The 24552-nt window shown below is 47.4% G+C and overlaps 1 protein-coding gene across 4 annotated transcripts in view; it reads right to left on the bottom strand.

The window, feature by feature from the left end:
- GNB1L (G protein subunit beta 1 like) overlaps nucleotides 1–24552 on the bottom strand; it is a 425377-nt gene that overhangs the window by 64470 nt on the left and 336355 nt on the right. For all 4 annotated transcript variants that reach the window (XM_086942634.1, XM_086942633.1, XM_086942635.1 and 1 more), the window contains one exon: nucleotides 4865–4963. In XM_086942634.1, the coding sequence (XP_086798760.1) occupies nucleotides 4865–4963 (99 nt within the window). The remainder of the gene's footprint in view (nucleotides 1–4864; nucleotides 4964–24552) is intronic.

The raw sequence follows: 24552 nt of genomic DNA on the forward strand, positions 1-24552 counted from the left end.
GTGGGGTAGATTGGGATAAACTGGAGTGGGGTAGATTGGAGTGGTGTAGATTGGGGTTGACTGGAGTGGAGATTGGAGTGGAGTAGGGTGGGATAGCTTAATGTGTAGTGGGGTAGATTCTAGTGGGGTGGAGTGAGGTAGATTGGTGTGGAGTGGGGTAGATTGGGTAAGAGTGGAGTGGCTAGATTAAATTAGAGTGGATTGGGGTGGATGTAGGTAGATTGGAGAGGGTGAATTGGAATGGTGTAGATTGAGGTGGAGTGGGTAGACTGGGGTATGGTGGATTGGGGTAGGTTGGGTACAGTAGAGCAGATTTGGTCACACTAGGGTGGAGTAGGATAGACTGGAGTGAAGTGGAGTCGGGTAGATTGGACTGAAGTATATTGGGGTAGATAGGATTGGAGTGGGGTGGAGTGGGATAGATTGGAGTGGAGGTAGTGGGGTAAGTGTTGTGGAGTGGAGGGACATAGAATAAAGGGGCTAGAGTGGAGTGGCATGAAGCGGCAAAGAGTAGGGTGGCGTGTGGTCGAGTGGAGTGACGTGGAGTGTCGAAGAATGGAACGGCATGTCATAGAGTGGAGTGTTGTAAGAATAAAGTGGCGTGGTATAGAGTGGAGGGGTATAGGGTATCACAATGCTATTACATACAACACATTTTTAATTAAAATTACCATCACATTTGCACCAAAATACGGGTAGACGGTGCATAATCAATAATGTTTGCAAATGTCATCACCTAGGGCCACATGTATCAACCAATTTTGCATCCGTAAATGGTGCAAACTGGTACGTTTTACCATTTTCATATGCAAAATAGCCTTTCAAGATGTATGAAAGGCTTTGGCACCGCATTTTAGGTAATCACAATTTTTTGCTACTACCTAACATTGCCACTACAAATAGGGAATCACAATTTGCGATTCTCTAAGCACATGTACCAAGCATTTTCTAAATGCAAACTCTGCAAATTAATTTTTCACAGGGCCATGCAGTGCACAAATGCCCCTAGGGCAGGTCTTCAAACTGTGGGGCGCTCCCCCCTGGGGGTCCGTGGCTGCATTCTCAGAGAAGCCCAAATGTCTCAGTAGAGACAAATGTAAATGTAAATGAAGATGGCGTGAAAGCACAAACTTGTTTATTTGTCCCATTTCCAGGCTATCTTCATTTACATACATCCAAAGGGCATTAAAAAGCATTGCAAGACTGGAGTGACAGCCAGGCATGGTCTGGAAGGGATGAAAGAGGTACACAAGACAGACAGCTACTCAGGGACGCAGCTATTATCAGTGAAGCTGGTGGTGTTGCATTGGTGCACAGGGGTGTGAGGGGCCACAACTCCCTCAATTATTGGGAGCAGTGTTTGTTGATCAATTTCTGTTTTTGTTTTAAGCATTTACTCTTTTATAAGTCTCATATTAGGGTGGATTAAGAGCTACAGAAAAAGTACCCCTGACATGGTGCCATAAGCCCAAACCTCTGTGCTTGCCCTGCCCCTCCAGCTCTTCAAGTCCTTGCCATAAAGTTTTGGAGTGGGGGCCGACTTCAAAATATGTAGCTTAGAGGGGCTCAGTGCAACAAAGTTTGAAGACCTATGTCCTAGGGCATGTGTGCACTTTACATGCGCACATTTTTTTCAGGGTGCTTTGGTGGGCCTTGGGCCTCCGGGCACCCTTGGTTTTGCATTACCTAATTTGCGATTACTAATTAGGTAATTGCAAATTAGGTAATGCAAAACCATTCGCACCTACGGGTCTTTAGGCCCACAGGAACGAATGGCGTAGTGTTACATAATTACCTAATTGAGATTGCAAATCTTAAGGAATCGCTTTTAGGCAATTGCTATTTTCTTACATACCATTTTGCCTTCCTTAAATAGCGATTACCTAAAATTCTCTACTTGGGAATGCAAAATGGATTTTTGATACATGTAGCCCCTAGTATATTGATATATTTTGATGGTATTCAAATATTGGTTTTAACCGCACTTCAGAAATGCAAAAAAATAAACAATTTGTTCTTCCTAATTCTAATGAACTATCAGCAGAGTTCGTTTCTGTTGTGTGCTAGAAAAAAATCCTTTCCATTTTACAGTAAGGTTGTCACATAAATTCTCTCACTTTGAAGTCAGAGAAAGAAAAGTAAACACCAGGCTCCCTGGTCTTTGAATGCATGGCAAATGTGACAAGATAAGAAAAAGATTTAAAGGCCTGTTTACAGAAAACGAGCACTCGGAAGGATACAGTAGACAAGGGATACTCTACCACATGGACATACTCAAGCTGAACAGCCTAAAGCAAATGAAGCCAGCAAATAAAAAGCAAGTAAACCTGAGTTACATACCACAAAGCATATGGTCAGCCACAGGCAGAATACATTCCCAGGGAAGCTTTCAGAATGCCCACATGAAGTCGTTAGCAAACCAGACAGCTGTGCTATCTGCTGGGCTTTGACCTAAAAAAAATTTGGGATATCTACCCTGGGACTGTTTCTAGACTGAATGACGGGGAATGCTCAGAGAAATTCATCATAAGCAGGGGTGAGGCAGGGCGGTGGAGTTGCACCCTTTCCCTTCACTATCTACATTAATAACTTAAAGAGCGTGTTGGTGAAGGGGTGCAAGGACATGCCCAAGGCTGGCCATCAATCAATCCCTGTGCTCCTCAATGCGGATGCACTCCAAAAGCTCTCCAGCTTCTGGTACATAACTCTGCATTTTCTATGGAAGACTTGAAGCTCAAAGTTAACCTTAAGACAACATTTTAATGACCTGTGGGTCAACTGCACCCAGAAGCAGATGCTGCTTTAGTATTCAAGGTGTTGAGCTACGACATCTTCATACCGGAGAGTAATTTTTTATTCTATTGCCACCGGAAACAGCAGGTCAATATGAGAATTGACCAATGTGCTATGGCAACTATCGGTCTTTTCTCGTTTTCAGCTGAACTTCGATTAGCGCCCATGAAGGAACTTTGCACGGCTTATCGTGCAAAGTGCATCTCAGTGGTCTCTTCTGGGGCTGGGTGGGATATGGAAATATACTAATGTGACTCGGTATATCATCACCAAACAGTGTTAGACTTGAAGAGACTTTTGTGGGTCTCCTCGAGTTGTACGACTGCCACAGGTCATAATGATTTGGGGTTGCCCTATATAGAAGCTCTGATTAGAGTCAACCACTTCTCCTATTGCACAGGGGATGGATAAAACCCAATGCACGACTGAATAGATCAATAATCTAGGACTGTAGCTCTCTTAATCAGGAAGGTAATATCCTGTGGACTAAGAACATTAAGACTCTATGTAATAAAATTGATAGACCACAATATTTTGATGATCTGGAGCCCTTGTTTCAGGTGAGCAGGACTGAACTTAAACACTTGTGTCATCAGCATTTCGGAGAGGAGTCTTATCCATTAGAAAGAAAGGGAGCTATATTGCAATTATCGGCTGAGATCTATTTGCAGCCCTTCTTGGCACAAATCACAAATATTCAAAGATATGTTCTGGCTTGATTTAGACTCCATGTGATAATCTGTACTGCCACAGTTCCACACTACAATAATTGGGATAGAATATTCGAGAAATATCCTTGTGACCACCACTCATCTCAAGGCATGCTGCACTTGATGCTCTACCGCGGCTTTTACACTGTTCTTAGAACGTCTTTTGTTAAAACTCTTAACAGAATATCCTTGTAGACATTGTAAATTGGCCCTTAAATTCTTACAACACTTACAATCATCCATAATGTCTGCTGGCGTTTCATTCCATCTGAGGCACACCTCACAAAATCTCATGGTGGATTCATGAACTTGTAAGCGTTGATAAAATGTGATGTGATCATGTTTTTAAAGATTTTAACTGAGGTCGCTGGCATTTATGTGCATGCGAAATCGGGACTCGGGACTCGGGGTATCTCACTACAATAGAAACATTGTAGCAAGCAGAGTAGAGCTGCCGGCAGATCTAGAGCCAGCCCTCTAGCCTACGGGAGCACCGTCGGCTGCAGCTCAGTCATGCATTATAGCACTGCTCCACTTGTCAGCAGAGAAGGCGCTATAATGCGTGATTTTGCATTTTAGTGCGGTGATGCGGACCACCAAACTGAAATGCGTTAGAGTTACGTCTGATGCGTAATACTTGGCAGGACTGTATGGGAGTTTCTACAAACTACACCGGACAGGCGTCACCATGGAGACCAATATGTCCTCGATGGTGCGCCGAGATAATTGCAGTGTCCTCCTCGACACGTTATAGTGTCTCAGCAGGCACTAGCTTTAGCAGCCGCTCTAGCGAGGGCTGAACACACTCACACCCATTCATCACCGGCGTCACAAGTGACGTGGTTCTGCCAATAAAAGGGCCCGAGTGCACGTGCCCGATACCAGTTAAGAAGCATCCCCACGGTGTCTGTTTCCCTCATTTTCGTAGCAAGCGAGCCTAGGGCCCAAAACCCTACAATAATAACAGGCCTGCATGGCAGAGTCTGGGGAAGGGCGCCAAAGCGCCGCCTGGCAGGGTGTGAAAGTCCGTAGGCGCGCGTTCGCGCTCCCCACTGAATCCCTTTTCCAAGTATCCCGCTCTGGGAGCTGGAAGGGCACAGTTAGATATCAAGTGATTGACATTTATTGAAGCGGTGCAAACACAACAGAGAAAGCCCCGGGCGCGCGCAGCCTTCAACGGCACATCTACAAAACATCACGTAAGGTTCAGAAAAGAAAGCCTCCTCGGTGTCTTAATAATACTTTGCAAGCTCCTTTTTAACAAGATAATTACTTAATTGGTTCGACAACGAGCCCATTCCTTGCACGGAATGAGTCATGTGCTGTGTTCAGTGACTCACAACCCTGAGCTGGTGGCTTACCTGCCACAGTCTCAGGCACATGGGCATGCCGGCCCGGGGCTCGCCCTCTGGGGTCAGGGCGCACACCAGCCGCTGGGAGGGCATCTCTCGGACCTGCACCTGCCGAGACACAACATGGGTACAAGGGTTAGTGGGCTCAGTGCCCAAGCATCCCTGCGAGTAAACAATGATTAGCATACTCGATGACATCACAGGAAGTAATAACACACAATCCTTAACATGAGCGACAAGACAACCTAAACAGTGACATCTGTTAACTGGCAGCTCATCTCAGGGCCTTAAGTGTCTGCTGCAGTGCGCCCCCCAGTGGCGGGTGGGCTTCCCGCAGACTCCACAGACCACAGGAGCTGCTCTGCACGCAACCCTGCTCTGACCAGCACACCTGCCAACTTTGAAGATCAGGGGTGCAGTGGTTAATTTGAAGAAGAAAAAAAATATAAGTGCGGGGCACTCATCAGGAGGGAGCTGGCCACAGCCAATTTCTCCTGGTAGCGCCAGAACCAACTACTAACCAAGAACATGGGGAGAGGATGTGGCGTAATGGCCAGAGCCGCCGACTTCAGAGCTGGGTGTATTTCAGATTTTCCAACAATGTTAAATGACATTACATGAAAAGCAGAGTGCATGAGAGGTGCTTAAGGGGCAGTAAAGAGGGAGAAAAGTGTGGATTGGTAAGAGTACTAAAGTAAAAAAAAAAAAAATTGGGTAAAGTAACCAACATTTTTGAGGACTTTCAAACCAGAGAGAATGTGTGTGCATTTTTGTCCGTGTGTATGTAAAATTTCCTGGTGAAATCCGTCTGACACCTCACCATACCCGACTGAAAGCACCGGCACCCCACTATTTATCAGAAAATACATATATAAGGGGATCTAACACCCCAAATACCACCCCATGAAGGGGGGGAAATATTTACCCTTCTTCATGGGGTGTCTGTTGAGGCAATACAGCATACGCAGCTGAAGAGGGTCTTCCTTGGAGACCAGGCCAAGGTGGGGGCGTGGCATCGAGCCTAGCATGCTTAAGAGTCACTCCTACCCACCTCTGCCTCCACCACCCACAAACACCAATGCACCCCCTTCACCCCCCACACAAACACGCTTCTGCTTACTCTGGGCAGGATGGAAACCCTTGTGGACATCAGCTGTACTGACGACCCACTCTGGAGGAGTTTCAACTCACTTTGTCTCCCAAAATGTGATATCGCCTCTCCGCTGGGCACCTGGGTGAAGGCAGTCAGTGGAGTCCACTCACCAGGGTGAGGGGGTAGCAAGTTCCAGGAGCCCCCTCCTGCACTGTGCACGGGTGACAAGCCCCTGAGCTGAGAGCTCCTGGCAGTAGAGGGGGGGGGGTGGGGGGGGGGGGAGTCTCCATGCACTTCGCCCCCCTCAAGTTTTGTTAGGCCACTGAAGTGAGTCGATATCGTGTGACGCAGTGGGGCGTGTGAGTTGGCAGGTTGGAACAGAGCCTTAGAAGCTAGATACCTAGCTCTTCTTACCAGGTGTGACATTCAGACTGAGGTGAGTGAAAACCCCGCAAATGTGTGAATCTCACTCGCACTGAGTGAGACGCAAGGTCTATGTTTTTTTAATTCATGGACAAACCTTGGTTTCATGGTTTAAGACTAGTTAGCAATGGACGACCACTGCTTACCTGTTTCCTCTGCTTGCACTGGTCTTTTCTGGAGCAAACAATAATGCAAGCTAATGAAAGGAAACCAGGCAATTAATCTAATTAAAACGTGAAATAAAAAGTATCCCGACGGTAAAGTTATGGGCGAGGTGGGATTTCCAGAAAGGGGGTGTAGTAGCCCCTCTGGACGATTTGTAATTCCACTTGCCCGATCTTATGGACTGCCAGTGAGGCAGGTGAGGGTGGGTCCTCCCGCCCCCCATGGACGCCTGTGCAGGTATAAGGGCGATTTAAAGTGAATCAACACACAATGTAATCAATAGTATAAACTCATCTCACATATTTTCACCTGCACTGAAGTTTCAGGATGTCATTCTAGATGGAAGAAGAGGAGACATGCCCCTGTGCTCACACACCGTTGGATTAAATTAAGATAAGTAGAATGGAGGGAGCCATCAAGAGGAATGAGATAACCCCAAATTAAGCAGTGCCTGTACCTTTGCCGTTCCTCCACGGTAGATTACACTAACCAGAGTCCTTAGGGGGGACACCGCCGGTGTGTGAGTAGTGTGCGACCCCACTTCCTTTTGTAACTTTAAAGCTCCCTTAAGCTCTCGGCTGACAAGCCAGGGATCCCGCACCTACGCGCCTGAGTGGTGCTATACCTGGCAGATATTTGACAGCCATCGGCAACCCCAGAACACCTAACTACACTAACCAGAGTCCTTAGGGGGGACACCGCCGGTGTGTGAGTAGTGTGCGACCCCACTTCCTTTTGTAACTTTAAAGCCAGGGATCCCGCACCTACGCGCCTGAGTGGTACTATACCTGGACTTGTGAAGTTTTAGCCCGAACACTGTAAAAATAGGATACTGTTGGTCTTGAAGGATTGATGGCGGGAGGACATATCCTATGTTTTTTCCTCTCTTCCCCTAGGTAGCATTTGATTGGCCATTTGGTCTCTCTTTGCTGTTACATTTGGTTGATCAGCTGATGCAATAGAAGCCTGTAACCGTGCAAGAGAAGCTTGTACCCGTTCAGGAGCAGCCTGTACCCAAGAGGACTCCTCCAACAATTGAACACACAAAGGAGCCCCCCTGGAATTATTTTGTAAATTCCAATGTAAGTCCAAGAGAAAGCATTTCACATGCACCGTTGGCGGAGTGCACATTTATGCATGCATGAAAGTAATACCCAAGTGCAACTACACTTCAGAACATTTTTCTTCAAGGGAAAAAAATCATTTTTCCAGTGGATAAACGCCCCACCTTTCTTTATCACCAATTTTGGGGGTGTTCCCTCATAATTACAACCAAGGCCATGGATTTACTCCTGCCCTTGACAGAGGTAAATATCAGAGTATGTCTAGGGTGGCAATGGGCGCGACTATCCACAAACACAACTCCTTGAAAGTGCACAAACGTCCAAAAAAGGGTGCAGGAAACTTCCAACAAATGGCCTGAGCTTTAAAAAGGCCCTGGTGACCACGTTCATCAGGGCCATGTATTTTTTAAGGGAGGGGGGGGTGGCACCTTCCCTGAGCCTATTTTGGCCCCTGGGACCCCTCTCATTATCTTAGGTGGGTGCCCTGGTGTCCACCCAGGGCACCCACCATACACAAGTTAGTCCCCCGCAGCCCCAGCCAGCTCCCTGCATGCTGCAGGATGTGGCATTGCTCTCGCCTGCAGGGAGAAGCTATTTATGCTGCTCGCTCAGGGCGGGAGCAGTCTCTTCATCCGTTTCCCTGCCTGCATCAGTACAGGAAGGGAAACAACTTAAAAGTCTGCTCACAGCTGGTGAGACCATTTTTTAAGATTCCTCCAACAGGGAGAACACTTAGTGTTTGCTCCCATTTGGTGGGAGTTTTGAAAATGCTCCCGCCTGGCGGGGACAGTTATTACTGTGTCCCGAAGATGGGCTTCCCGGGACACAGAATGTGAGCCAGCACGGGGGTGGGTTCCCCGGGGCCATAGACGGCTCAGGGAGGGGGGTCGCATGGCACCCGTCCATTTAAAAGAAGACTAGCGGCCCCAAGGGATGGGGTCGCAGGGGCCTTCAATGGATCGGGAGGGGACCCCCTCTCCTCAATTAAATATATCAGCCACAGGTGATGGAGGCCTTTGAAGGCTCGGGTGGTGGTGGTGGAAGGGGGGAGTGGGGGGTGGTTGACCAGGCCCTCCCCTATTTTTGACATGTTGGCCCCATTGGTGGGCTCCCTGATGCCCCTAACGGCTCGGGGGACCTCCCTCCCCTTAATTATACAACATGCCGCCAACTTTTTTAAATTGCTGATTTTTTTGTAATTTTGTCCCAGGGGTGGTACCTCTGCCCACCCCCACCGCCCCCCATGGGGCAGAGGGGGCAGGGTATCCTTACCCTGCCCTTTATATTATTTTTGTTTATTTACTTCAGGACTAGGATAATGTGCCAGAATCTTGGAATGGCTGCCAGCAACATTTTTCTCATGTTGCTGGCAGCCAATCAGAGTGCTCGCTCCCGCGGGAGTTAATTAATTGACCCAAGGGAAATAAAGCTCCCTGGGTCAATCAGAAAGCTCTGTTTTTAAATTGGAGCTCCCACAAGAGTCTCTAGAGCCTCTTGAGGACCCACCGTCCAGATATACAAATATGTTTTGACCCTTACTTTCCAAAAAAACTACTGAACTGATTTACACCAAATCACAAAAAGCACAATCTTTGGACTGATATTTAGCTTCCTGCCAAATTTGGTGTAATTCCGTTCAGCAGTTTTTGCATTGGTTCTCCTTAAAAAAAAGTCATGGGGAACAGCGTTTTGAGGGCTTCCTTTTTTCTCGCCCCCCCGCTAGGCGGATCACCCCAAAACTTTCCATGCACAAACTCACCAAAAAGTAGTACCTTTAAAAAAAGTTTTGTCGAGATTCATTAAACAAGCCAAAGTTATTAGCAACACAAAAACACTTTTCTTATGGAACAGTTGACCTAACTAGAACTACCCAGTGGCGAAACATCCATCCTCTCACTACCCTTTGTCTGCCAAGTTGTAGACAGAAGAGGCCTATCAAGAACTCCACACCACTGGAGCTTCTAAAGTTGGGTGTTCACGAGGTCCCAGCATCCACTATTTCTTCCATCCATTCATCCACCCACCCATCCATCCATCCACCCATCCATTCTTTCTCATCATCCATTTACGCTTTCACTCATCCTTCCATTCACCCTTGCACTTATCCTTCCATTCACCCTTTCACTCATCCATCCATCCTTTCATCCATCCATCCTCCCTATCATTCATTCATCCATTCTTTTATTTATCCATCCATACTTTCATCCAGCCAACCATCCATCCTCCCTTTCGTTCATTCACCCATTCTTTCACTTATCCATCCACCCACACTGTCATTCATCCATCCAACCCCCTTTCACTCATCCATGCATTCACTCACCCATGCTTACATCAATCCTTTCACTCTTTCTTTCATTCATCTATCCACACTTTCACTCACACACCTATACATCAGTCATTTCACTCAACCCAACCATCCAACCAGCCACCCTTTCATATTAGAGCCTTTTTTCTACCAAACTGCGGACAAAAGAGGTCCATCTCCACCTCGTCCCCGCTTTAGCTGCTAAAACAGTGGGTTCACGATGCCCCTGGTGTGGATTTTGGTACAGTGGAGGGGCATACAGTGGAAGAGTGTACAGTGGAGTGGTGCAGAGTGGAGTGGCCTAGAGTGGAGCTTTGTACAGTGGAATACAGTACAGTGGAGTGGAGTACATTGAAGTGGCGTCGAGTGGAACAGCGTATAGCGGAGCAGTGTAGAGTGGAATAAAGTGTAGTGATAAGAGTGGCGTTGGGTACAATGGGCTAGCTTAGAGTGGAGCAGTGTAGTGGGGACTTGCGTAAAGTGCAGTGGCGTAGACTGGAGTAGCAGAGTGGAGTGGCATAGGCTGCAGTGACGTACAGTGGAGTTGTGTACAGTGGAATACAATACAGTGGAGTGCCAGGGTGGAAAAAAATAGAGCCAAGTGCCGTGCAGAGGGGTTGAATGGTGGAGAGTGGATTGGTGTACAGGTCAGTGTTTACAGTGGAGTGCGTACAGTGGAGTGGTATAGAGTGGAGTGCCGTACAGTGGAGTTGAATAGAGTGGAATGGTGTAGAGTGGATTGGTGTACAGTATAGTGGTGTACAGTGCAGTGCGTACAGTGGAGTGCCGTACAGTGGGGTATTCTACAGTGGACTGGCATAGCGTAAAGTGATGTACAGCGCAGTGGAGTACAGTGGAATAGCGTAGAGTGGAGTCACGCACAGTGAATTTGCGTACACTTGAGTGGCATACAGTGGAATAGTGTACACTGGAGTGGGGTATTGGAGTGGCATAGAGTGGAATAGTGCAGAGTGGAGTAGCATACAGTAGAGGGGCATAGCGTGGGGTGAGATACACTGCAGTGGCATACAGTGGAATAGTGTAGAGTGGAGTGGCATACAGTGGAGTGCTGTGGAGTGGAATAAAGTAGAGTGGAGCGGGGTAGTGCAGTGGGGGAGACTGTAGTGGAGTACAGTGTAACAGCATACTGTGGAGTGGAGTGGAGCGGCATACAGTCAAGTGGTGTAGAGAGCAATAACACTGAGTGTTACTAGTGTACAATGTAGTGACATAGAGTGGAGTGGCAGAGAGTGGAGTGTTGTAGAGTGGATTGGTGTACAGTATAGTGGTGTACAGTGCAGTGCGTACAGTGGAGTGGTATAGAGTGAAGTGCCGTACCGTAGAGTTTAGTAGAGTGGATTGGTGTACAGTATAGTGGTGTACAGTGCAGTGCGTACAGTGGAGTGCCGTACAGTGGGGTATTCTACAGTGGACTGGCATAGCGTAAAGTGATGTACAGCGCAGTGGAGTACAGTGGAATAGCGTAGAGTGAAGTCACGCACAGTGAATTTGCGTACACTTGAGTGGCATACAGTGGAATAGTGTACACTGGAGTGGGGTATTGGAGTGGCATAGAGTGGAATAGTGCAGAGTGGAGTAGCATACAGTAGAGGGGCATAGCGTGGGGTGAGATACACTGCAGTGGCATACAGTGGAATAGTGTAGAGTGGAGTGGCATACAGTGGAGTGCTGTGGAGTGGAATAAAGTAAAGTGGAGCGGGGTAGTGCAGTGGGGGAGACTGTAGTGGAGTACAGTGTACCAGCATACTGTGGAGTGGAGTGGAGCGGCATACAGTCAAGTGGTGTAGAGAGCAATAACACTGAGTGTTACTAGTGTACAATGTAGTGACGTAGAGTGGAGTGGCAGAGAGTGGAGTGTTGTAGAGTGTCAGACAGTGGAATAGCGTAGACTGGAGTAGAGTGGGGTGGAGTAGAGTGGCGTGTAGTAGAGTGGAGGGGCATGGAGTGGAATAGAGTGGAGTGACGTAGAGTGGTGTAGCTTACAGTCGAGTGGTGTAGAGAGCAATAACATTGTGTTACTAGCGTACAATGTAGTGACGTAGAGTGGAGTGGCAGAGAGTGGAACAACATACAGTAGAGTGGAGTTGAACGGAATGTCGTACAGTGGAATAGTGTAGCAGGGTAGCATGGATTGGCGTAAGCAGGGGTCTCCAACAAGAAGCTCGTGAGCTACTGTAGCTCTCTAGCTACTCACCATGTGCACCCCAGCTTATTTAATTAGAACTTTTTCGGCTTGGTTGAATTATTATACATATAAAAAGATTTTAATTATACAGCACTAATAAAATTAGTAGCTGTCAAAGCGTTTCATTGAACATGAGTAGCTCTCAGTACAGAAAAGTCGCAGACCCCGTAGAGTGTAGTGATGTAGAATAGAGTGGCGCACAGTGTAACAGTGTACAGTGGGGTGGCATAGAGTAGAGTGGAGTGGGGTAGAGTGAAGTTGGGTACAGTAGAGTGGGGTACAGTGGAGTGAGGGTAAAGTGGAGTGGCGTTATTTAGATTAACATACAGTGGACTGGTGTAGAGTGGAGAGACAGAGTGGAATAGGATAGAGTGGAGTGTCGTACACTGAAGTTGAGTACAGTAGTATAATGTAGATTGTATTGACATATTGTATAGTAGCATACAATGGAGTGGCGTAGATTGGAGTGTCGCACACTTGAGCAGCAAACACTGGATAATAGGGTTTAGTAGAATGGTGTACAATTCAGTGGCATACAGAGGAATAGCATTCGGTGGAGTGGCATAGAGTGGAGTACAAAAGAGTGCTGTAGAGTGGACTGGTGTAGAGTGGAGTGAGGTACAGTGAGTGGCATACAGGGGAGTAGCATGCACTTAAGTGATGTAAAGTGGAGTGGCGTTTAGTGCAGTGCCATAGAGAAGATGAGGTACAGTGTAATAGAGTACAATGGATTGTTGTAGAGTGGCATACAGTGGAGTAGCATTCAGTGCAGTGTTGTACACTGAAGTGGCATACAGTGGAGTGGCATAGAGTGGAATACCATAGAGTGGAGATGTGTATAGTAGAATAGCGTACAGTGGAGTAGCATAGAGTTGAACGGCGCACAGTGAATTGGTGTACATTGGAGTGTGATAAAATAGAGAGTAATATTGTACAGTGTAGTGGTGTAGAGTGGAATGATTAACAGTGGAGTGGCTTAGAGTGGAATGGCATACAGAAGAGTGTTGTGATTGAAACAGACGTGGCGTGAAATTGTGGTAATGAATGTAGATGTAGTGTGTCAGGAAAATAGATTATTTGGTGTAAATGGTAATTTTTGTAAGTATGGGTGAATAGTGTAAGTAGTCTTAAAGTCATAATTATTTTACATAATGTGTCATGGCATACCGCGGTAAGTTAATGCAGTACATGTGCATAATAAGGCAGCATGTGATTGGCTAATGCCTGTGTTTACCAAGCGTAAACGGCAGCCATGTCTCTGTTCTGCGTTTCACTGCATTCTAGGTTAAGGTCTTAGATCTAGGTAAGCAGTTGGTTTTATTGTTGTTCCCTACCTATCACACTTTATTTAGTGTTAAAAGATAGAGAAATGTACTTATAATGTTCTACATATTTTAACGTTACGTATTTGGGGGTTGGGCCTTTTTATTACAGCTGGGTTAGGCCGCCTTAAACATATAGAAAACAGATTACACTAGCTGTAATTATTCAAAGAACACTTTATATTCTCGATCAAGTAAATGAATTTTCTTGACCTCTGTATTTTGTGATATTCTTTGCAATTTATATACATTTAAACATACCCGTTAAACCACATTCAGGTAAGCAAAAATACTAATTTTTACACTATACAATCCTGTACAAAACTCTGTTATTACTTATACAATAGTGACAAATATTGACACATACACATATGACCAGTATGATGATAAACAAAATGCAGAGGTTGTAGTTGCTATGATTATTTATCTAAACCCTCTTGCTACTAGTGTAGTTCTGGTACAGTAGACTTTATCAGATCTTGAGTCTTTTTTTGAAAGTCTACTGTACATATTAAATCCAATGAAGACACTCCCCAAGCTTTTCCATCGACGCGTTTCGAACCTCTTATTCCTTTTGGGTTGTCCCCCTGACTGGTTATAATTCTTGTTCATTTTTTAATTAGAGCACCTTCACTGTGCTTTTGCAAGGGATACCTTAATCAAATTCAAACAGCTTCCTTCTGTCCTCCTTTTGGGTTCTCATTTTCTTTTGGAATTACATTAGGACTTGGCGTCTCTCCGGTTACAGCTCACATCAGTCTCCCGCGTTTTTATTGCAGAGACCTCACAAGGGTAATCTGGATTCTCTATATTTTTCCAGCAGTTTAGGGAGAACTGCACATTTTGTTTACATTATTTTTTAAGCAGCACAGTAATTTGTAGGTGTTACCACGGTACTCTGTAGTCTCCTTAGTTAAAATTTAAATATGTTAAAAATAGCAAAATACACTGTAGTACCATATAGGGGACTACAGTGTATATTTTAATTTTTCTATACATATATATATATATATATATATATATATATATATATATATATATATATATATATATATATATATATACCGCTTCACTTCTGTCACACCGGATTTACATCCTTCAGGAAAAAAGCACTCCCAGGGTCGTTTGGGTCCTTTATTGACGACAAACAAACACAGAAACAAACAGACGCGTTTCGGTATGAACCTTCATCTATGTTTACCGAAGCGCCGTTTAGACACAGTTTTATGCAGCCATTAGTGTAACAAAAATCAACAAGGGACAAAAGCAACACATCAATGCCCCTGCAAATTGAGCGCCATCTTAGAATATCAAAATAATTCAACTAAGATCGTCATACAACACTTTATAGTAGTATACCATAATTCATTATACTTTACAATGAAGCCCATGGATGGGCAATTGCCAATTTAAATTCGCGCTCACAAAAAATATATATCGTAACTAGGATATATGATACACGATCCCGCCCTGAATGGGCTTAAACCAATCAACCAGATCAAAAATCCTGTGTCTAATGAGAGCCTCATGTACATTGTAATATCTACATATATACAAGAAGAAAAATCAGAGATTGAAAGAGATAAGAAAGTCAGAAAGAAGAGAACCAGAAGAAAGGAAGAGAAGAGAAAAAAGAAAGAAGAAGAAGAGAAAAAGAAAAGAAAATAATCCAATAATTCACAAGAGTTCATTTAAACTTCATAAGAAAGATACAGAGAACACAGAGTATATACAAAGAGATAGGTGAGTGAGATAATAAGCATCTGGATATACAGTCACATAAATCATTACACAAATGCTCCAGTAGTAACACCCCAAAACCTACTCTAGCAGATGTCTTAACTGACCAAGGAGACCTATACAGTCACATTATTCTCCCAGATGAATCCCCACACAGCCCGCAAGGACAGGTGAGACAGTAAACACTGTAGGGAGTAGAGCATGTAAGAAACCTTCTAATGTCCCTGCGTTCTCCTACATTAGGAATTGTAAAGTATAATGAATTATGGTATACTACTATACAGTGTTGTATGACGATCTTAGTTGAATTATTTTGACATTCTAAGATGGTGCTCAATTTGCAGGGGCATTGATGTGTTGCTTTTGTCCCTTGTTGATTTTTGTTACATGAATGGCTGCATAAAACTGTGTCTAAACGGCGCTTCGGTAAACATAGATGAAGGTTCATACCGAAACGCGTCTGTTTGTTGCTGTGTTTGTTTGTCATCAATAAAGGACCCAAACGACCCCCGGGAGTGCTTTTTTCCTGAAGGATGTAAATCCGGTGTGACGGAAGTGAAGCGGCAATTGATTTGCGGGGGCACCCCCGCATTGAAAGCACCCGCCTGTGAGTGCTTCGCTCTGATGTTTCTGGAGGTGCAATTGATTTTGGCGAAGCACCGGTCGAGTGTTGGACAAATTGGCCTCAATGCACTGGATGGAAGGGTACACTATGTTGGTACTTGACATTACCGGCTTATATACTTCGATAAAGCACGATGATGGCCTTTTGGCCATGAAGTACTTTCTGGACAAGCGACCAATGAAGTATATGGAACATAGTGTGATGGTTTTGGAGTTTGTAAAATTTTGTCTGTCACATAACATCTTCTTTTTTCAAACACAGCTGTATCAACCGCTGTCTGGTACAGCAATGGGCACCTGCTTCGCCCCCAGCTACGCGAACTTGTTCGTTGGCTGGTGGGAGGAGCAGGTGGCCTGGGGGGTGGCAAACAATGAATGGACCGAGAAAGCTGTGGGATGGCATCGTTTCATAGACGACTTGTTTATTGTGAGGAATGGGCGCCCAGAAACAGCTACGGAGTACATTAGGGTCTTAAATAGGAACAAACTCAACTTGGAATTTTCAGGAGAAGTCAGCACCACATCTGTCAATTACTTAGATGTTAATATCTATGTGGAGTCAGGGGAATTGAAAACAAGACTGTATCGCAAAGTGACAGCAGGCAACCCCGTGCTGGAAGCTTCGAGCAGTCACCCTTCCAATCTTATAAGAAGTATCCCCTATGGGAAACTTCTTAGGATTAAACGCAATTGTTCACATGAAAGGGAGTTCCAAATTGCAGCCAAGGCCAGTATGCAACGTTTCAAGGTACGAGGGTACAGCCAGGAAATTCTGAATAAAGCATTCAACAGGGTTAAAAATCTCAAAAGAGAGAACCTACTGAAGACTAAGGAGACTAATAAAAAGGACTCATTTGATAAAAGTGGAGGGAAATTTCGCCTCATCACTACATTCTCGAAAAGTGCAACGCACTTGAAAAAGATCTTGAGAAAAAGTTGGCACATTTTGCAGACAGATGAGGTTCTGAGCACTGATCTTCCTCCTAATCCTTTAATAACTTTTAGGAAGGGAAGATCAATGAACAAGCATTTACAATGCAATGGTTTCGCCTTTGGAAAAGTTAGAGCTATTGGCATTGCTCATGACATTTCTTTTTTTTTTTACTTATAAATAAATGGCATTGGTATTTACATTGCCAACAGCTCTCACAGCCCACACAGCTCACAGCCCACACAGCTCTCACAGCCAACACAGCTCTCACAGCCCACACAGCTCTCACAGCCCACACAGCTCTCACAGCTCTCACAGCCCACACAGCTCTCACAGCCCACACTGCTCTCACAGCCCACACAGCTATGTTTGTGTGGCCTTCTCTACCATACTCTTAACCGTGTATTTCTTCTTTAAAAAATGTTCATTAGGTAGCGACGTGTGTTAGAAGTTTAAGAAGTCTTATTCATCTGGACTGGCATTCGTATTTAAAACAAGCGTGGGGTATATCCGGTCCACTGCGTGCGTTTTCAAAGCAGTCTCTGGACCCAATCCCCCCCCCCTCCTCCTACGGGCGTAGCTCTCAATAGTGCAACAGGTGCAGTAACAGCGGGGCTCACAGTGCACCGAATTAAGATGATTATTTGCATACCCACGTGGGCCTGCGTTACTGGTACTTTTTTCACATGCTGCAGAATAAAGGTGGGTGAGCCACTGAAAGTTCGATCCTGGCTCTGGCTCAACTCGAGCTCATGTTGAATCCTACGACGAACGGAACTTTCATGTGACCTTTGTCTGCCCTTTCGCTCTACCCAGAATGTGGCTTAATGGCCAAAGCTGGCCAAAGCTGCCGACATTGGAGCTGGGTAACCAGCCTGGAGTCTCGGCGTTGGCTCAACTTATTGCGATTCTGGGAAAACCACTTAATCTCCCCATGCCTGAAAAATGAATGTGACATTGTGTAATGTAACTGGTGTTTATGTAAGGCGCTGTAATAGCTTGCGGTCAAGTTCCCTGCTATATAAAAACTGTAGAAAAATGCACAGAGGGGTAAAACAAAGCATGACAATAAAAAAAGAGACCAATAGATACCCGTTTAATGGCTGATTCGTACAAAGTGAAACCAGAAAACATGTCTAAATTGTGTGATCTTTTGGGCAAATATTTTATTTCAGCAAAATTATTTTTTCTTCCTATTTGCGCATAAGAGTACTTTAAAATGTGAGTGTTGAATACCATCTGTACAGAACGTATTATGTTAATAGCCTATAAAGTTGCATTTTAAAACAGGCCACATAGAGGGTTCACATTACAACTGTCTTGCCTCTTGGTTCATCAACGCACTGTGGCCAGTTTGGGGGAGCTAGACAGCTGGAAACAGTTGGAGCGAAAGAGTAACAATTTAAATGTAGCAGTGAGATCACATGGATGTGTAGAGAAAAGCGGCTCCAGTGTCGCGGTGTCGTGCGTGTGTTTCAGTCTGAGGGAGGGGGTGCTTGACACCTCCTCGCGGACACGTCACTGGCTCCCAGGTGGTTCAAGAGGTGCCCCGCGATGTAACACTTGAGTGAGATAAGGCAGTGAAGTGTCTGCATTTAGAAGGGCTCAGGGTATCTCAAATAGGCGATAATTAGGTTTCAAGTTTGTGTCAGACACCGACTGTGTCATCCTGTGGAGTTCTCCACAGGATCACACCGTCGGTGTCTGACAGGAACTTGAAACCTAATTATCGCCTATTTGAGATATCACAAGCCCGTCTAAAATCATGGTAATGCAGCTCTACATGCAGCCAGCCCTCGGGCGGTGGAAAGCGCCTGCCTTGGGACGGACCATGCCACAGCTGTGACGACATATCTCTCGAGTTCCCCAAAAGATGTCCAACATCCTTCGAAACGGGCACTGCCCACTGCAGAGGATGCTCCAAGCCTAGATACAGACTACAAAGAGAAAGAAGAGGCCTGCTTGGTGGGGGCGTAGCAGGGACTGTGCGTACGGACAGCTGCCTCCCATGCAAGCTTCCTACATTCCTATCGGGTGCCAACACACCCACACGGCGGGGTATGCGGGCAGACTGGCACAGCCAGAGTCCTCCCCCACCAGCTCCCCCGTAGCCAGGCCAGAAGGCATGCGGGGCAATATTCAGGAACTCTGAGAGAGGCTGGAGATGCAGGCAGGCAGGGCAATATTTCACAGGTCCTTACCGCCATCTACGCGCCTTTGTCACAGGGCCATGAAGTTGTCAGATTACACAGAGGACGAATAACCACAAAGTAACCCAAATAGCCAAAGATGTAACGTTTAGGGGGGAATAGTTACCACGAGCTAACAAACAGTACTGCAGCACTGGTTGTACCAGCCATGCCCTCAGTCAGTGCATGTGAACAGCAGCAGTCCCCATGTTCCTTCATCTCAGGCTGTACGTTCCTGGGCCTACATCATGGGTGCACACGGCCTATAGACCAGGATGTAACATGTCAGTGCATAGCCCGTGTATGTGGAAACGGGTGGTACCCACAACATTACCCACAGAATGGGTATATTTGAGTGGGGGGCACCCACCGCTTGGGGCTGCGTGGGGATTCGCGGTGCACAGCCCTGTGCACTCGGCCTGGGACTAACAGCAGACACCCAAATACCTGGAGCATAAAAGAGAACATAGACCATGCAGCCCTGTACCCTCAGCCTGGGTACACGGAAGTGGCGGGTAGCCGCCAGAGAAGCAGAGCCCGCGGAGGAGTAGGCACAGTACAGCAGCGGTCCGTGGACACCCGCAGCAGGCAGCGAGAGATCAGCACTGCGGACAAACCAAGCCTGACCAGAATGCAGTCGGAGACACAACGAAACACGCAAAGACGAACTGGACTTCCTCCGGCGGCGGTCGGCCTGGCGGAATGAACAAAACAAACCTTGAAAAAAAATAAAAATAAACACACCCACCGCCGCGATGACAATCAGAAAAGGGTGGAGAGGGAAGCAATCGCGGGAACGCCCACGAATCTGGTCCGGCCATGACGGACAGATCTCTGTTCCAATGGCTAGCCTCCATTTATGGAGCTAGCCAATGGAACAGAGGGCGGATTCCCAAGCCACATAGTTGATCTCATTAGGTTTTCGCCTGTGCGAAAAGCTGCGCAGTGCGCAGCTTTCACTTAGGCAAAACCTAAAAATGATCTAGTGCACAGTTATTTGACTGAGACCCCAAAATCAGCTTTTGGCCCTTTACAAGGGTTTTTCCCATGCGGGAAGTGTAAAGCCTGACAAACCAGCAAAAGAGTCCTCACCTTGCGGGCTTCGCTATGTGGGGAGCACCATCCGACCGCGCAGCGGACGCGCTCAGCGGGCGCGCCGATTGTGCGCCGAAGGCACGCCAAAGGCAAGCCCGTCTGCGCCCGTCCGTGCCTGGACCGTGCCCAGCACCAGGACCCCTGGCCCTCAACGATGCCAACGCACCCGAAGAACTTACGACGCCGCCACCCTCCACGCACTCAACGCCAGCCGGAACCCCGCCTGCTACCGAGCCACCCCGAAACGCACCCACGGACCCTTCACCTGCCAAGCCTCCAAATTCACCTGCCTCAGAACCTGCACCGCACCCGCCAAGCCGAGCTCCAGCAACAACCACCTCAAGTGCATCCTGCTCAACACCCGCTCCGTCCACAGGCACGCCGTCGAACTCTGGAACCTCCTCGACACAACATCACCAGACGTCGCCTTCCTCACAGAAACATGGATGAACGCCTCCTCAGCCCCCGACATCGCCATAGCCATCCCGGAGGGCTACAAGATCACCCGGAGGGACCGCGTCAACCAAACCGGAGGAGGCATCGCCATCGTCCACAGAAACACCATCCGCATCACGACCAACTCCGACGACACCCTCACCGCCGCCGAGCACCTTCACTTCCAGATTCACACCGACCCCAAGACCACCCTCAGAGGCACCCTCATCTACAGACCCCCGGGACCACGCACACAATTCAGCGAAGCCATCGCAGACTTCGTCAGTCCGCACGCCCTCACCTTCACAGACTACATCCTCCTTGGGGACCTCAACTTCCACCTGGAGAACAACAAAGACTGCAACACCGCCGCCCTGCTGGACAACCTCGCCAACCTCGGACTCAAGCAATTGGTGAACACCCCCACCCACCATGCCGGCCACACGCTGGACCTCATCTTCTCCTCCAGCAAGCACATCTCCTTCAGCCACTCAACCGGACTACACTGGACAGACCACAGCTGCGTCCACTTCAACTTCAGGAGAACCACGACACACCACCACCCGGAACAGGTTCCCAGCAGAAGCTGGAGCAAGATCATCGCCGACCAGCTCACCACCGCCCTCAGCCAGAACCCTCCCACCAACACAACGGACTCCAACGAAGCAGCCCGCAACCTCACACAGTGGCTCACCAACTGCGCCGACGAACTCGCACCACTGAAGAACCCTCCCAGCAGACCTGGCAGCAGGAAAGCCTCGTGGTTTACCAACGACCTCAAAAACTCCAAGAAAACCTGCTGCACCCTCGAAAAAGCCTGGCGCCACGACCAGACAGCAGAACACATGACCGCCCTCAAGAACGCCACCCGCAAACACCACCAGCTGATCCGCACCACCAAGAAGACAACATTTAAAGAACGACTGGACAACAACACCCACAACAGCAAGGAACTCTTCAGCATCGTTAAAGAGCTCTCCAACCCCAGCGCCTGCCACAACGACATCACACCCTCGCAAGACCTCTGCGACTCACTTGCCTCGTTCTTCCACCGCAAGATCGCCGACATACACAACAGCTTCAGCACGCTGACCACGCACCCAACAACCGAACCAGCGCCCCCCACCACCACCCTTTGCATCTGGACCCCTGTCAGCACCGAAGACACCACCCGCCTGATGAACACCATCCACGCCGGCTCCCCTACCGACCCCTGCCCACACCACATCTTCAACAAAGCCGACTCCATCATCGCACCCCAACTCCGGAACATCATCAACAGCTCCTTTGCATTCGCCACCTTCCCAGAGAGTTGGAAACGTGCCGAGCTGAGCGCTCTCCTGAAGAAACCCACAGCGGACCCCACAGACCTGAAGAACCTCCGCCCCATCTCGCTCCTCCCCTTTCCAGCCAAGTCATCGAGAAGACCGTCAACAGACAACTCTCCGCCTTCCTCGAGACCAACGGATCCCTCGACCCCTCACAGTCCGGTTTCCGAGCAAACCACAGCACCGAGACCGCCCTCATCGCAGCCACCGACGACATCAGGTCCCTGCTCGACAACGGGGAAACTGCTGCCCTCATCCTCCTGGACTTCTCAGCAGCCTTCGACACCGTATGCCACCGCACCCTGATACAACGCCTCAGCAACACCGGAATCCAAGGAGCGGCCCTGGAGTGGATCATCTCGTTCCTCGACGGAAGAACCCAGAGAGTCCGCCTCCCCCCGTTCCGATCCGCGGCCACCGAAGTCATCTGCGGCGTTCCGCAAGGATCCTCACTCAGTCCCACCCTCTTCAACGTCTACATGAGCCCTTTCGCAGCCTTCGCACGCCAACACAACCTCAACATCATCTCCTATGCCGACGACACCCAGCTGATCCTCTCCCTTACCAACGACCCCGCCACCGCCATAGCCAACCTCCAGGAAGGAATGAAAGACGTTGCGGAATGGATGAAGATCAGCCGTCTGAAACTGAACTCAGACAAGACGGAAGTCCTCATCCTCGGACCAATTCCCTCCGCCTGGGATGACTCCTGGTGGCCCCCTGCCCTGGGCACCGCACCCAAGCCAACGGACCACGCACGCAACCTGGGCTTCATCCTGGACTCCTCCCTCACGATTACCAAGCAAGTCAACGCCGTCTCGTCCTCCTGCTTCAACACCCTGCGCATGCTCCGAAAGATCTTCCGATGGATCCCCACCGAAACCAGGAAGATGGTCACCCAGGCCCTCGTCACCAGCCGTCTGGACTACGGGAACACCCTCTACGCTGGAACCACAGCCAAACTCCAGAAAAGACTCCAGCGCATTCAGAACGCCTCAGCACGACTCATCCTGGACATCCCGCGCCACAGCCACATCTCTGCCCGCCTGACAGACCAGCACTGGCTCCCCGTCAACAAGAGGATCACGTTCAGACTCCTCACCCACGCACACAAGGCTCTCCACGACACGGGCCCGAAGTACCTCAACAGCCGCCTCACATTCTACACACCCACCCGCCAGCTCCGATCCGCCAGACTCGCCCTCGCCTCCGTCCCACGAATCCGCAAATCCACCGTCGGAGGAAGATCCTTCTCCTACCTGGCAGCCAAGACATGGAACTCCCTCCCCACTCACCTACGGCTGACCCTGGACCATCTCTCCTTCAGGAAACAACTCAAGACCTGGCTGTTCGAGCAGTAGCGACCCCCTCCGCCCCCCCCCAGCGCCTTGAGACCCTACGGGTGAGTAGCGCGCTATACAAATTCTGTTGATTGATTGATCCACCCCATGAAAATTAGAATTCTAGAACACATGCAGGCCATTGCCAAGGGGGATGAAGCGTACCCTGTTGCACGTCATTTTGACAAAGTACATCAACGCAACAGGGACTTACTTAGCTATTTTGGGTTAGATCATGTACCCAGCAATCCTAGAGGTGGGGATAGACTGCTGCTGCTCCGTAGATTAGAGTCGAGATACATCATTGACATGCAAACCAAGAATCCTCTGGGACTTAATTGCAGTGAGGAATTAGCGATTCATCTGGGAGAATAATGTGACTGTATAAGTCTAGTTGGTCAGTTAAAACATCTGCTAGAGTAGGTTTTGGGGTGTTACTACTGGAGCATTTGTGTAGTGATTTATGTGACTGTATATCCAGATGCTCATTATCTCACTCGCCTATCTCCTTGTATATACTCTGTGTTCTCTGTATCTTTCTTATGAAGTTTAAATGAACTCTTGTGAATTATTGGATTATTTTCTTTTCTTTTTGTCTTCTTCTTTCTTTTTTCTCTTCTCTTCCTTTCTTGGTTCTCTTCTTTCTGACTTTATCTCTTTCAATCTCTGATTTTTCTTCTTGTATATATGTAGATATTACAATGTACATGAGGCTCTCATTAGACACAGGATTTTTGATGTGGTTGATTGGTTTAAGCCCATTCAGGGCGGGATCGTGTATCATATATCCTAGTTACGATATATATATTTTGTGAGCGCGAATTTAAATTGGCAATTGCCCATCCATGGGCTTCATTGTAAAGTATAATGAATTATGGTATACTACTATACAGTGTTGTGTGATGATCTTAGTTGAATTATTTTGACATTCTAAGATGGCGCTCAATTTGCAGGGGCATTGATGTGTTGCTTTTGTCCCTTGTTGATTTTTGTTACACCAATGGCTGCATAAAACTGTCTAAACGGCGCTTCGGTAAACATAGATGAAGGTTCATAGCGAAACGCGTCTGCTTGTTGCTGTGTTTGTTTGTCGTCAATAAAGGACCCAAACGACCCCCGGGAGTGCTTTTTTCTTGAAGGATGTAAATCCGGTGTGACGGAAGTGAAGCGGCAATTGATTTGCGGGAGCACCCCCGCATTGAAAGCACCCGCCTGTGAGTGCTTCGCTCTGGTGTTTCTGGAGCTGCAATATATATATATATATATATATATATATATATATATATATATATATATATATATATATATATATATATATATATATATATATATATATATATATATATATATTCAAACAGAACTGCTCACAGTTCGGGAAACCCACGCAGTGTGGCACTATGTGGTGAAAGCTATCCAATGAGAAATAATTTTGGGAAG

The sequence above is a fragment of the Lissotriton vulgaris genome, chromosome 11 (assembly GCF_964263255.1).
Source record: "Lissotriton vulgaris chromosome 11, aLisVul1.2, whole genome shotgun sequence".
Classification (NCBI taxonomy): domain Eukaryota; kingdom Metazoa; phylum Chordata; class Amphibia; order Caudata; family Salamandridae; genus Lissotriton; species Lissotriton vulgaris.